Consider the following 12800-nt stretch of genomic DNA (forward strand, 5'->3'; position numbering starts at 1 on the left):
CCCGCCCCCCCCAGACCCCACTGGCCAGGCCCCCCAGCCACCTGTGCCCTCCCTGAGCCAGGCCTCGGGGCTCGTTCTCTCCCACAAGGGCTGCTTCTCGGTGTCCAGGCAGCTGCCGCGGAGAGCAAGGCTGCACTGGGGGACCCAGCCCTGGGGGGGCTCGCACACAGGCTACCTTGTGAGGCCTGTGCGGCCGGCAGAACTGAGTGCAGGGGTGGGCGGCTGGCCGTTGCCCCCTCCGCGCGCCCCCTGCGCTCTCCTGTCCCAGGCGGGTGGGGGAGGCCGGCGGTCAGTCCCCTCTGAGCAGGCCTGGGGTCCTGGGGAAGGGATTGCTGGTCGGTGCCCTTGGGGAGGCCCCGAAGCCACATGAGACAGGAAGCTGCAGTGACTGCGAACTGCAAGGTGGCCCTGGGGTGGAGAGGCCCCTCTTTGACCTGCAGAGGGGCATGTGTCTGTGTGCATGTGTGCTCAAGTGTGCATGCGGGTGTGTTGTGTGTGTGTGAGTATATGCGTCTATGAGAGTGTGTATATGTGATGTGTGTGTATGTATATGAGTGTGTGTATGAGTGTGTTTGTGTGTATGAATATGTGTATGAGTGTGTGCATGTATATGAGTGTGGATGTGCATATGGGTGTGAGGGTGTGTATGTAATTACTGCACGTGTGTATGAGTGTATGTGTACAAGTGTGCATGGGTGTGTTTATGTGTATGAAGGTGTGTGTATGATTATATGTATGAATGTGTGTGTGATAAGTGTGTGTATATATATGAGTATGTGCATTTGATGTGTGTGTGTATGTGTGTGTATGAATGTGTATGTGTGTAAGTGTGTGTATGAGGGTGGATTTGTAATGAGTATGTGTATGAGTGTGTATCTATGTGTATATGAGTGTGTGCATGTGTATGAGGGTGTGTGTGTATGAGTGTGTGTGTATAAGTCTGTGTGTATGACTGTGTATATATGTGTATGAGTGGATATATGTATAAGTGTGTATAAGTGTATGTGTATATGTTTATGAGGGTTAACGTGTGTATGAGGGTGTGTATATGCATGTATGTGTATATGTATGAGTGTGTATGCGTGTATGTTTATGAGTTTATATGTGATTGTGTATGTGATGAGGGTGTGTATGTGTATATGAGTGTGTTTGTGTGTATATGTGTATATGTATGAGTGTGTACATGTGTGTATATGTGTATGAATGTGTATGTGTGTATGAGTGCTTGTATAAATGTGTATATGTATGTATGAGTGTGTATGTGTGTACAAGGATGTATATATGATGGTGTGTATGCACATGACTGTGTGCGTGTTTGCATGTTTATGAGTGTGTACTGTGATTGTGTACATGTGTATGAAGGTGTGTATGAGTCTGTACATATATGTGAGTGTGTGTGATGAGTGTGTATGTGCATGAGTATTTGTATGTGTGTACAGGTGTGTATGTGTATATGTATATGAGTGTGTTTACGTGTATGAGTGTGTGTGTAGGTGAGGAGTGTGTATGAGTGTGTGTGTGTGTGCCTGTGTGTGCAGTGTGGTTTGGGGGCTGGTCAGAGGGCACCCACGCCTTTCCTGCAGCCCCCCCCCCCCCCCCCGGCTGAGGGGGAGCACAGGACGGCACCGGTGGCATTTCCGACTTGGATAAAACCAGGAAAGGGCGGAAATGTCCTGGGGAGCCTCTCGGAGGCGACTTGCAGCCCGAAGCATGTGACGCGTGTTTGTTCGTCCCCGTCCTGGAGCCGGGAGCCTGAGGGCTCGCTGGTGCCACCCTTGCTGGGTGGAGGGGCCGCTCTGAGCAGGGTCAGGCGGGCCTGGAGGGGAGCCAGGGACCCCCGAGGCCGTAGCACCCCTGCTCAGCAAACATCACATCCAAACGGGCGGGGCCTTGGTCCCTGCTTTGACTTCTCTGCCAAAAACAAAACAATAAGCCCCTGAGGCCTTTTATAAGCTTGTTTTGAAAAATGTAGGCATGTTTTTTATTTCCTGGCAGCTTTCTGGGTAATTAGGATTCCTCCCACGGCACAGCTGGGGGCTGGAGTCCGGCTTACGGGGCAGCCAGTGGGCAGGGCCCCTGGGGCTCCCGGGCAAGGTCGGGCCTGAGCCCTGGAGACCCAGCCCAGGAAGGAGGGGAGGCCAGCCCCGGGTGAGTCGCGGCAAACAGGCAGCAAGACGGAGCAGCCCCAGGGCCCACTTCCTGGGGAGGGCACCACCACTGGGGCAGGAGGGGTCCCCCCGGGGGGCCCACAGAGCTGGCTGTTGGAGGAGCAGCCCCCCCCCCTCCGCCCCAGGCCAAGCCCTTCAGTGCTTCAGGGCTGTGGCCTCTCTGGTACGCCAGGGCCAGGCGTCCCTCCAGGGCCGGAGCCCAGCCCCCCAGTGGCTCCTGGGCCTGCCTCCCTGTGGAACACAGTCCCCAGCATCGGGGCGCCCTCGCCCTCCCTCCGCGTCCATCACCGGCCCGAGCACGCCCGCCCCGTCTGTCCGGACACCTTGCTGTCCCTCAGCCTGCTCCACACCTCAGATACAAGTGCTCTCCTTCAGATGCCCTGAACCCCCCAGGCCACCCCGCATCTCTGTGAGCACCGTGGGGTCCACTGCCGTCCTGCAGCCACCACAGCTGGAGATGCACTCCAAGTGCAGACCTGGGCGTCCCTGCACCCCCCTCACCCTGCCAGTCTCACTTCTGGGGACTCCAGGCCCCATCTCCAGCACGCTTCTGCAGCTGCCTGGGCCTGTGCCCTCTGCCCAGAGTAGCCTGCAAGACTCTAAGGGGCTGTTTGGCTTTGGTGCACCCCGAGGCCAGCTCAGGGGACGGTGTGGTCCTGGGCTGCCCCGCTGTGTGGAGGGGCTGGGCACAGGGACCTGAGCCTGGACCGTGTCCTGTTCTCACTCTCCTTCCCGCACTCAGCCCCTGCAGCTCAGACTTCTGTGCCTTTTGAGTCTTCGGCCTGGGGAGCAGGGCAGTGGCTAAGCACGCAGTAGGTGTTGAATGGATGACTTGCCTCACTTTGTAAAGAACCAGTTTTTGGATGTTGAGGCCCTGAGGCTGGGCCTCCCTGGAGACCAGGTATGGGGAGAAACCAGCTGGGCGCCCTCACCCAGCTGCCTGCTCACAGAGCCATAGGAGTAGAATCCCTGGGGCTCTGGCTCTTCCAGATTGTTCTGTCCTTGTTCCTGCTCACTGCCCCACCCCCATCACGATCACAAGGAGCCCCCATGCCCAGGGCCCCGTTGAGGTAGCTTGTCCTCGCCGGCCCCACGCCAGTAAATGAGAGGTGGCGAACACCCGAGCCTGCAGGGCGAGGGTGTCAGGGCCACCCGTGGGCAGGAGGGCAGGTCAGCGCCCTCAGGAGGAGCCACGTTTCTCACACGGAGCTCTGGACAGGCACCAGGACCCCCTGGGCAAATGCTGCGTCTGAGGCCCACGCAAGCCTCTGGAATCAGAGCCTCTGGGAGGGGCCCGGATTGACATTTCTACCATGCCCCCCGGTGACCGGCAGTGCCGCCCATGGGGGCCCTGCCCTGCCCTGCGGGCGCTCACAGCTCCCGACGGCCGTCCCAGGCTGACCCAGGCCGGGTAAGGTGGCCACCTGCCCCAGCAGAGGGAGGTGTTGATGAGGATGCCCTTTGGGGTGGCCAGGGACAGCCGGAGACATTCCTTCAGATGCAGTCAGCCCACTGGGGGGGACTTGTAAGGAGAGGAAGAGAGACCCGTATAAGGTCGTGTGTCGGTCCGCACGCCAGAGCACCATCGATTCGTGGGAGGCACTGAGACCAGCCACAGGGTCAACAGTCAACAGAGCAGCCAGTGTGCATAATTATGATACAGCCACAGGAAGGAGCTTTACAGTGTCACCTCGAGCACGTTTCTGTAGATGTCAGGCACGACAGGTGCTCATAGCCCAACGTATGGAGAGAAATATGGAGAACAAACTTGTATGAAACGGCAGCCCCAGGCTTCTCTCGTAGGACCCTAAGTGTGCTTGCAAACGGTTCAAGGAGAATTTCACCTGAATGCCCAAAGTGCTTACTTTTGGATGGTGGGATTATGTGTGTATCATCCCACGGATCAGAAGATGAACAACGCTGACCTAGCAGCTTCTAGGAGCTAGCTCTCTTCCGGAAGCCGGGATAACACAGTGAACAAAACAGACAAAGATGATCTTAATACTAAACCCAAAACACTGCTGCTAGTGCATCTGGGCTCCTTGATCCCGAGCAAGGGCTCAGTCGAGGTTTTGGAATGAATGAATGAGTGGATGAATGAAGGAAGGAAGGAACAAGTCCATGGTGAGGTGTCGGGAAGGACAGGTTTGGCGAGCTGGTTACTTCTAGCTCCAAAGTTGTGGCTTCATACAGTCACCAAGAGCTAAAAGCGGGGACCATTCCCAGGCTCATTCCCAGGGGGCCAGGCTTGCCTCCCAGTAGGGGTGGCCCAGGGCGTGGCCAGGTGCTCTGGGCACGGACTGAGGGCGTTCTCACCAGGAGGCATTCGCTCAGTTTTGATCTAAAGTCAGGCTGACAGCATTGCTGCGGGAGCACAGCCAGGAGCGTCCACACGCTCCCGCTGCTCGGATGTGCCCCGTGCGCTTGCTCTCCCCGCCTCTGTCTGTCTGTTCGTCTGTCTCTGTGCAGTGTTTCCTACAAGAATGCGCTCTGCTCTGAGCATACACACAGGAGCCAGGCCAGGGAGCTAAAGACAGACGTGCCGCCGTCCACACTACTTTCCCCCATTTACACATTTAATCATTTATTTACTTTTACCAGCGTGAGCTCACTGGCTCCCCCTTTATCCGATGGGTTAAAACCTATCACTACCATTATATCAACAGCCAGATTGCCCGGGTGTGGCCAGGGAGCCCGTTTGATGCCTCTGTGTCCTCAGGACACACGCACACATTCTTGGAGCACTTCGTACTCCTGTGTGTGACTGATTTCCGGCTCACTTTGCACCCTCCCCGCCAGGGCCCCGTCATCTCCCAGAGCCCCGGCTCCCTCCAGGGAGACTGAGGTTTGGCAGCCCAGACCCGGGCACTCGGAGTGCTTGCTGCCACGGGGTGCCGACAGAGCCAGGGAATGAGTGAGCTGCGCGCATACGCACATGTGCAAGGGCCTATGTCCACAGCCACTTGTCATAAGATATAAACACAGGGATATGTACTGTGAGGCCACACCTACACGGCTCGCAGGGCACACGTCCACGTGCAGGAGCAGCCACCACATGGGAACAACCCAGGGCGGGTCAGGGGTGAGCACAGGGGCAGAGCTGGAGGGTGTGGTGGGGACGAGGGGCCAGACCACCCAGCCTCAGGGACAGGGGCGCGTAAGGGCTGCGAGGAGAGCCAGGATCTCGTTCACGTTTGGCAGTGCTCCTTCAGCTGCCCTCTGGACGGGCTGGAGGGGCAGGACAGGGGGACAGGGCCAGCGAGGAGGTGCCTACATGCTTTCAGGCGGTGGGAACGGTGGCCCGGCCCAGGGCCGCGACCTTGCAGGTGCTGAGGAGTAGGATGTATTTCTAAGCTTCCGACAAGGAGGGGACAAGGGAAAGGGGGGAGGCATCAAAAGGCGACGGTGGTCCTAGGGAGGAAGCAGACCTCTGTCTGGGTCCCACTAAGTGTGGGATGGAATGGGAAGGGGGCAGCTGGACAGGGTGGTAAAGGCCCCTGAGTCTGCATTCTGAGCCTCAGTTTCCCCATCTGCCCTCTGATGCTCCAGGCGTAGCCAGCAGGCAGGCAAGGGAGGCACCGGCCGGATCACCTGCTTTGGGATAAACGCCTGCCCTTCTATCAGCTTTCGCTGTGGCCTGCGCCGCACCCACCGCGCCTCCTGCTGGGCCACCGCACCCTCCCGGTACCGCCAGGCAAGCTGTCCGGGCTTTGCACCCTCAGGAATTCCGTGGCCTTTCTCACTGAAGAAAGAGAAGGCACAGCGTGGCTGCTGTGTCCACACGGGCAATTGTTTTTCCGATATTTGTTTCAGGAAAAAGCTCTTATGGAGATACATGTTTTGTTAGTGGCCATAATGTTCGTTCCTGACGAAGCCGTTTGTTTTCCTAGTAGATCTTCCCACTTTAGAATGGCTTCTCCCAGTTGTTTTGGTACGAGTAGATGTTTTTGGTGAGGCTATTAAGAGGGTCAATCATTTTAATAATATTTTCACCCATGACTGTGATGGGGAAGCTGAGCCTGGCCCAGGTGCTCGAGGAACATTCTGACAGCACCCTGTTCCAATGGTGCCAATGTGACTTTCCCCATTTCTAAGCGACACGGGCCTCACAGGCCCCTGCAGGCCCAGCACATGCTTCTGGAACTCAGCCCTGGCCTACGGAGAGGACGGTTGTCCCCTCCTGCCACTGTCATGTCACCAAATGCTGCTGACAAGGCGCGGAAGCCTTCCTGCCTGGGCCGGGGGAGGGAGCGCGTGGAGGTGGCCTCAGTGGTGGAGGGGTTGTGGTGGCCACTCGCACAGTGCGGGTGAGGATGTTGACAGTGCAAAAGATGGGAGTGGTGGTGCATGTGGCCCTGAAGGCGGCGGGGAGGGCGTAGGTCACGGCCGGAGGGGCTGATGGAGCCGGTGACAGTGGTGCGGGGAGGTGGTGGCTCAGGGGTTGGCGCTTGTGTGGGTCGACGGCGGGACAGGTGGTGGCAGTGGCAGTGGCTGGGGCTGCAAGTGGCTGAGGTCGTGGTTGGGGCGATGGTGTTAGACGTAACTGTGCGTCAGGCCCGCCCAAGTCTTGCATCCGGGGCAGGGCAAGTGCCCAGCGGCCCACCCACAGTGCGGTGCAGGAGGAGCCCCAGCGTTCCACCCCTCTGTGGCCCACAGACGGCCCCCACACTGGGCGCAGCAGACACAGACCCGCACTGGGCCCTGAGGACTCCCGCTGTCCTGAGTGCCTGACCCCGGAGCTCCCCCTGGGAGTCCTGTTCAGGAGACACGGGCCTGAGTGAGCCCCTCCGGGACTCAGCAGGAAGGGAGAAAGGAAGAGAAGGGCTCAGAGGGGACCCCACCCCAGCTGCGGCTTCGCCCCGCNTCCGCGAAGGAAGGCGCCGGGCGGGACCGCGTTCAGGGCCAGCCCCGCCCCAGGGGCTGCGGCTTAAATACCCAACCGGGCGGTCACCGGCCTTGGGCGGGGCCTGGGCGGGGCCATGCAAATAAGGCCTCTCTTAAAGCGCCAGGCCCCGCGGGAGCAGGAGGGCGCTCGCCGCGCGCCTGGGGCGGCCCGCGCTGGCGGGGACGAGCTCCCGGCCCAGGTTCTGGGGAGGCGAGCACTTGGCGCGCGCCTCTGCCGCGGGGACCCTCCTCCTCCTGCGCGGGTATCCGGGAGCCCAGGAGCCCCGAGGAGGCGCCTTGCACACACAGCACTCTGGGACGGACCCTCAGGCCTGCCTGCCTGAGCCGTTGGGCTTGGGTCGCTGCTCTACCGCAGTGTCTCCAGTGGGGGCCACCGGGCTTAGCAGTGCCTGGGCGCCCTTTTGGAAGTGGCCAGGGGCCAGCCCCATGTTGCTCCCCAAGCTCTGAGCCTGTGGACACTTGTGGGGGGGGCGAGCTCCTGGTCTGGTTTTATGTGAGGACCCCTGGCCGGGGGGAGTTCAGGCCACCAAACAGGTGTTTGCATACTGGCGTCGGGAGAAACCGCGGGAGGTTTCCCAATGGGTTCAGGACCCTAAGGGAGCCTCACAGCAAGAGAAGCTCCGCAGACCCCAGGGTGGGGGCCTCTAGGTGACGGAGGGCTGGTCCTTGCGGGCCTGCGGGCAAGTGGGTGGATGTTAGGGGGCCTGGCGGACGCAGTAGGACCTCCACAGCCCACAGTTCAGATTCTGTAACCCCCGCTTGTGGCCATCCCGGCCCTTCTCCTGCCTCTGGGACCACTGACCTCACACCTGGTCCCTCCTCGGGCCTGTGTGGGGCCCGACCCCGGGGGCTGAGCCCCTCCCCCAGCCCCTTGCTCTCAGAATCCTGGTGTTAGGGGATGTGTGAGTGCAGGCCCGGCCGGGGCCCGGGGAGACAGCCGGGCGCCCACCAGAGAAGCACCGGACGATAGCAGCAGCTGTCGCTGAGTTTTTGGGCGCCTCTACATTGGGCTCTGTGTTTTTCCTGCCGGTCCCAAAACGGCTTCAGTGAGCAGGTGTTATTCTGTGGTCGGCAAGAAATAGTAAATGTGCCTTTTAAGAAGTAGTGGAAAGGTCCTCCGAGTGTGACCAACTTGGGGGCTACAGGCTTACACAGACCCCGTCTTGCTCGTACCCACGGCCCCAGCGTTCAGCGGGGCAGGCCCTGTGGGGCACCAGCCCCGGGGGCAGCTTCCCCTTCAACTTCTGTCTGGTTGCCCGGGGCTCAGCTGTGGGAAGGCCGCCCCGGAGAGCCTTGGACGCCCTCAGACGCCAGGGCGACTGTGTGGCTCCAGTGAAGGATGAGAAAGGTCAAGGCCTCCCGTCTTTGGAGGAAGAGGTCAGAGATGACATCTAATTACAGGGGCCGCGCTGGGAGCAGAAGCCCATCCACCCAGCACCTCAGCGGGAACCCCGGGGGGCACGCCCCCTCTTGCTCCCATCGGCTCACACATGCACATCCCCACTGACACACACGCAGGCGTGCACACACTCCCACGTGCCACACTGCGCACATTCCCGCTCGCCCCTCTTCAGCTCTGCTGACCTTCCCTGACCCATGCCCCGGGGGCCCTGGGAAAGGCCCGCGGCAGCTAGGCTTTGGGTCCGCCTGGCGGCCCGTGGGGATGAGGGCTGCCCCAGAGAAGGGCTGTTTCTCCAGACGTGGTGGGAGTGGTTGGCCTAGACGGGGGTCCCAACCAGCGCACTCAGCCGAGTCCCCTGGGTGGCTTTGTGAGAAGCTCAGGCCCAGGCCCCACCCCTGGAGCAGGTGCTTGTGGGTCTAGCCTGGAGCCAGCCGCACGCAGACTCTTGGGTCGCAGCCCCCAGTGAGGCCGTGCTCCCCCGGGGCCCAGGCCTTGCTGCCTATTTGCAGTCTGGTCTGGGAGACTGGGGGTTAACACGAGGCCCCACCACTGCTGGGCATTACGTTTCACACACACACACACACACACACACACACACACACACCTCCACAGGCAGCAAAAAAGAGGAAAAAATGTTTTTTTTTCAGGTGCTAAAAATATTATCAGGAAATACTTTTCAGCAATGTGCCGTTTTAGGTTCCCCTCTGGACTCAAGGGCGCCTTTGTCTCTGCCACAGAAAGTCCACATGTATCAACACCAAAATCGTTTTATCAAGCAGCCTCACGTTCTGCGTCCAGGAAACCTGAGCCTCCTCAGCAGGCCTGCGACATTTTAGTTTAGGGCCTGAGTGTGTGTGCCATTTAGATGGGGGAGCCCCAGAGCCAAGCTCAGGACACCCCGGGACTTGGGGCTCCGCGGGGCACCAGGTGGGGAGGGTCCTGCCCACGCGCACCTGGCCCGGTGGGCCTGCCCCCACGGGGCTGGGGTCGCGCTCCCAGGGAGGGCTCTGCGGGGCTGCCAGAGGGCCCGCTGGCCGTGCCTCCCACAGCTTTCTCCCCAGAGGTACCTGCCGAGCACCGATGTCCCCGGGGTCGCTGCTCTCCCGTGTCAGGGAAGCCAGAAGCCCCCGCCCCAGGTAAGCCTCACCTGCTCCAGGAGAAGGCTAGGAGGTCACGCGGCCCGGAGGGGCAGGCTGGGTCGCGCCCTGGCCGCCGCACCTCCCTGCCTGGTGGTTTCACTGTGAGGCTGGACGTGGTCTTGGCACAGCTGCTCCCCCGAGGCACAGGTGGGAGCGCCTGGCTCAGGGTGTGCAGCGCTCCTCCCAGGAGGGGAGGGTCCACTGGGCTCCAACCCCTGTGTGCGGCAAGGGGTCACCGCCTCCAGGGAGCCCCCATGCCTGGACACCTGACGGGGCTTCTGCTATTGATCTGAGAGGACCGATCAGAATAGGGTTCAACGTTTGCTTCCTGGGATGTTCGCTGCTGCTTTCTCCTTTAAACAAACCAGAATCAGAAACGCTCTGAGCCAGAGAATCTGCAGAGAGAACCCGACACTGGTTACGGGCGAGCTCAGCCTTGGGTTCTCTCTGTGGTTCGGGTGAGGAGAAACACCTTCTGCCACCCACGGCAGCCTCGGCCTCGGCCCCGGCGCTCAAGGAGAGACTCGGGTTCCTGAGTGTTCCACAGGCCGCCAGGGACAGGTGCGCAGTGGGCGGGGGCGGGGAGTACTCAGGTGGCCCTGGGCCTGTCCCTTTGCTGGGAGGTTTGACATTTTTCATGACGTGGGGGAAGCCTAATGATAAAATGTCCAGCACAAGTGCTTAACAAGGGTGCCCAGCGTGGCACGTGCAGCAGCCCCAACCATCGGGTTTCACAGGACAGAGTACAGGTGGCCATGGTTTCTTTTTCACAGGCTTTGTTGTTACAATTTTGATTTGCAGTTATTTGAAAACAAAATGTTTTAGAAGCCGGAATACCAGCAAGCCTCCCAGCCGGCTCCGGGCCCAGCTGCGGCCCCTGCCTCCTCTGTCACGCGGGGATCACCCTTCCCTGGGCTCCCGAGGGCGGGGGACTTCCCTGCGGCTCTCCTGCCTCCTCTGTTGTTCGCGCCACCCTNGCAGCCACAGGGTGATGGTGCCAGCCCCGTCGCTGAGGGCTCATGATGGGTCTGGTGTCAGTGTGGGCAACACCTCACAGAGAGCTCACCGTGCCCCTCGGGGTGGGCTCGCCCCATTTCACAGGTGAGGAAACTGAGGCTAGAGAGCCTGTCCGGAACCACACAGCTGGGAGGGGCGGAGCTGGGATCCCTCCAAGGCTGAGGAGTCGCAAACTGATGCGGGAGCCGCGGGGGCTGTCCCGGGCTGGAGGCCTCCGTGTGGGGTGCCCAGGAGAAGCTGGGAGCCTTTCCTCTGGGGCCGCAGGGAGGGCAGAGGCAGCAAGGCAGCCTCACTCTTGTGGCCTCNCAGCCCCACCCAAGGCCCCGGGGGGGGGGCCGCCACGCACAGGCTCCAGTCTCCTCACCCGCCTCGCCCGTCCCTGGGGTCCTTCTGCTGGGGGCGGGGGTCTGTATGCCAGGCCCTCCCGAGGTGGGAGGGCACCGGCCGCTAGCCCCCACCGCGGCGCCTACTGGGCTGCACGCATCCCCAGGGCCGCCTCCTGGGCCCAAAGCAGCCACGCCAGCGGGTCGCCCGGCTCTTCCCCTCTCCCTCTGGGCTGAAGCCCCGTCACACAGCCACCAGGAAGCAGGCACGCTGAGGGGCGGAATGAAGCCCGTGTGCCTGCGTCCTCCCAGCGCCTGCTCCTGAGCACCTGACCGCGCGTGGGAGCGCCATTGCTAAGGTCAAGCGTAAAGCAAGGTCGTGGCAGGATGGCCTGTTTTAAGCCCTGGATCAATTTTTTTTTTTAATGTTTTATTTATTTCTAGGAGAGAGAGAGAGAGAGACAGCGTGAGCAGGGGAGGGTCAGAGAGAGAGGGAGTCACAGACTGAAACAGGCTCCAGGCTCTGAGCTGGCAGTCAGCACAGAGCCCGACGCGGGGCTCGAACCCACGAACCGCGAGATCATGACCTAAGCGAAAGTCGGACGCTTAACCGACTAAGCCACCCAGGCGCCCCATCCCTGGATCAATTTTGAAACAGACAGACGGCGATGGCACGCTGGGGCAGCACGCAGGGGTGCAGGGACAGCAGTGAGGTGCGCTCGTGGGCTCCGGCCCTTCCCGCCCCCAGGAGTCCTGGAGGGCAGCCCGCACCTAGGCGCACAGGGGCGCAGTGGGCTGGCTGGTGCCCCGCGCTGTGAACGTGCCACTTACAGAACAAGGGAGGCCATTCTGGGAGGAAAACAAATCTCTCTGGCCGAGGTTCATGGGGGAAAGGGGTAAAAATGCTAACAGGTGAACCCCACAGAGGCCCAAGATGGCCGCCTTGGTCTCCATAGTAACAGGGCAGGATCCCCCCTCCAGGAGTTTGCCCAGAGTTTATAGGCTGGAAAAGTGGGGGCTTCTGTAACAGCTCCAGCTCTCCCGGCCAGTGTTTCCCGTGGCCGGCGAGTCACAGGGACTGGATTCTGAGTCATTTCCAGCCACCTGCCACTGTGATGGACCTGCAGTTCCTGGATACAGAAGGTCCCGCGGCCTCTGGACGGAGGAAAGTGGTGGCTGGGCCTTGCAGGACATTATGTTTTTGGCTCCAGTTGGTGGAAATATTTTCCACGTGTTTCCCCGTGTTTATAGAGCTGAGGGCATGGAATGCAGCCTGTGGCCGCGGAAGCAGGCCCGATGGGGCCTGGCTACCAGGGTCTGGCCAGATCAGTGCCAGGCTGGGGGCAGGGGGGCGCCCGGGAGGAGCATCCCGGAGCACGGTCCAGGGTGCGCAGGGGTGGACGTCCCAAGGGCCGGGGGGAGCACGGTGCTCCGTGGAATCGCAGGGCGCCTGCTGGCACTGGACTCCAGGAGGGCGAGGCGGGCTCTGGGCGTGGCTGCCTGCACTGCGCCCTCTGAGCAGCGGGAGGCGAGGCGGCCGTCTTCCCGGTGGCGGCTCTGCCTGTCGGGTCAGCGCTGTGGCGGCCCGGCCACCCTGGGGGCTTCTGCAGTACGGCTCACTTTTTGGCCCGGAAGGCCTGGCCGAGGGGGGCCTGTTGCTTCCGAGGCACTTCCTGGTCCAGCTGCTTCTTCAGACTGGCCACCTGGAGACAGGGCAGGGGCTCCGAGGGGGGGGTGATAGGCCCCCCGCCTGGGGTCGGGGAGAGCTCTGGGGTCCTGAGGAGAGGCGGGTGTCTGGGAGAAACACCAGGCAGGCGGGCCCACTTGCTGGCTGCCACGTCGGGAA

At 61.1% G+C, this 12800-nt stretch overlaps 1 protein-coding gene across 1 annotated transcript in view; it reads right to left on the reverse strand.

Moving 5' to 3' along the window:
• Positions 1 to 7717: 7717 nt before the first annotated feature.
• CROCC2 (ciliary rootlet coiled-coil, rootletin family member 2) overlaps positions 7718 to 12800 on the reverse strand; it is a 56694-nt gene continuing 51611 nt past the window's right edge. Inside the window, exons 38-43 of the mRNA XM_077758291.1 lie at positions 12575 to 12657; positions 12415 to 12515; positions 9429 to 9622; positions 8626 to 8791; positions 8225 to 8340; positions 7718 to 7747 (exon numbers count right to left, since the gene is read on the reverse strand). Coding sequence (XP_077614417.1) covers positions 7718 to 7747; positions 8225 to 8340; positions 8626 to 8791; positions 9429 to 9622; positions 12415 to 12515; positions 12575 to 12657 — 690 coding nt within the window. The remainder of the gene's footprint in view (positions 7748 to 8224; positions 8341 to 8625; positions 8792 to 9428; positions 9623 to 12414; positions 12516 to 12574; positions 12658 to 12800) is intronic.

This window comes from Crocuta crocuta, unplaced genomic scaffold (genome assembly GCF_008692635.1).
Source record: "Crocuta crocuta isolate KB4526 unplaced genomic scaffold, BGI_CrCroc_1.0 scaffold290, whole genome shotgun sequence".
NCBI classification, from domain to species: domain Eukaryota; kingdom Metazoa; phylum Chordata; class Mammalia; order Carnivora; family Hyaenidae; genus Crocuta; species Crocuta crocuta.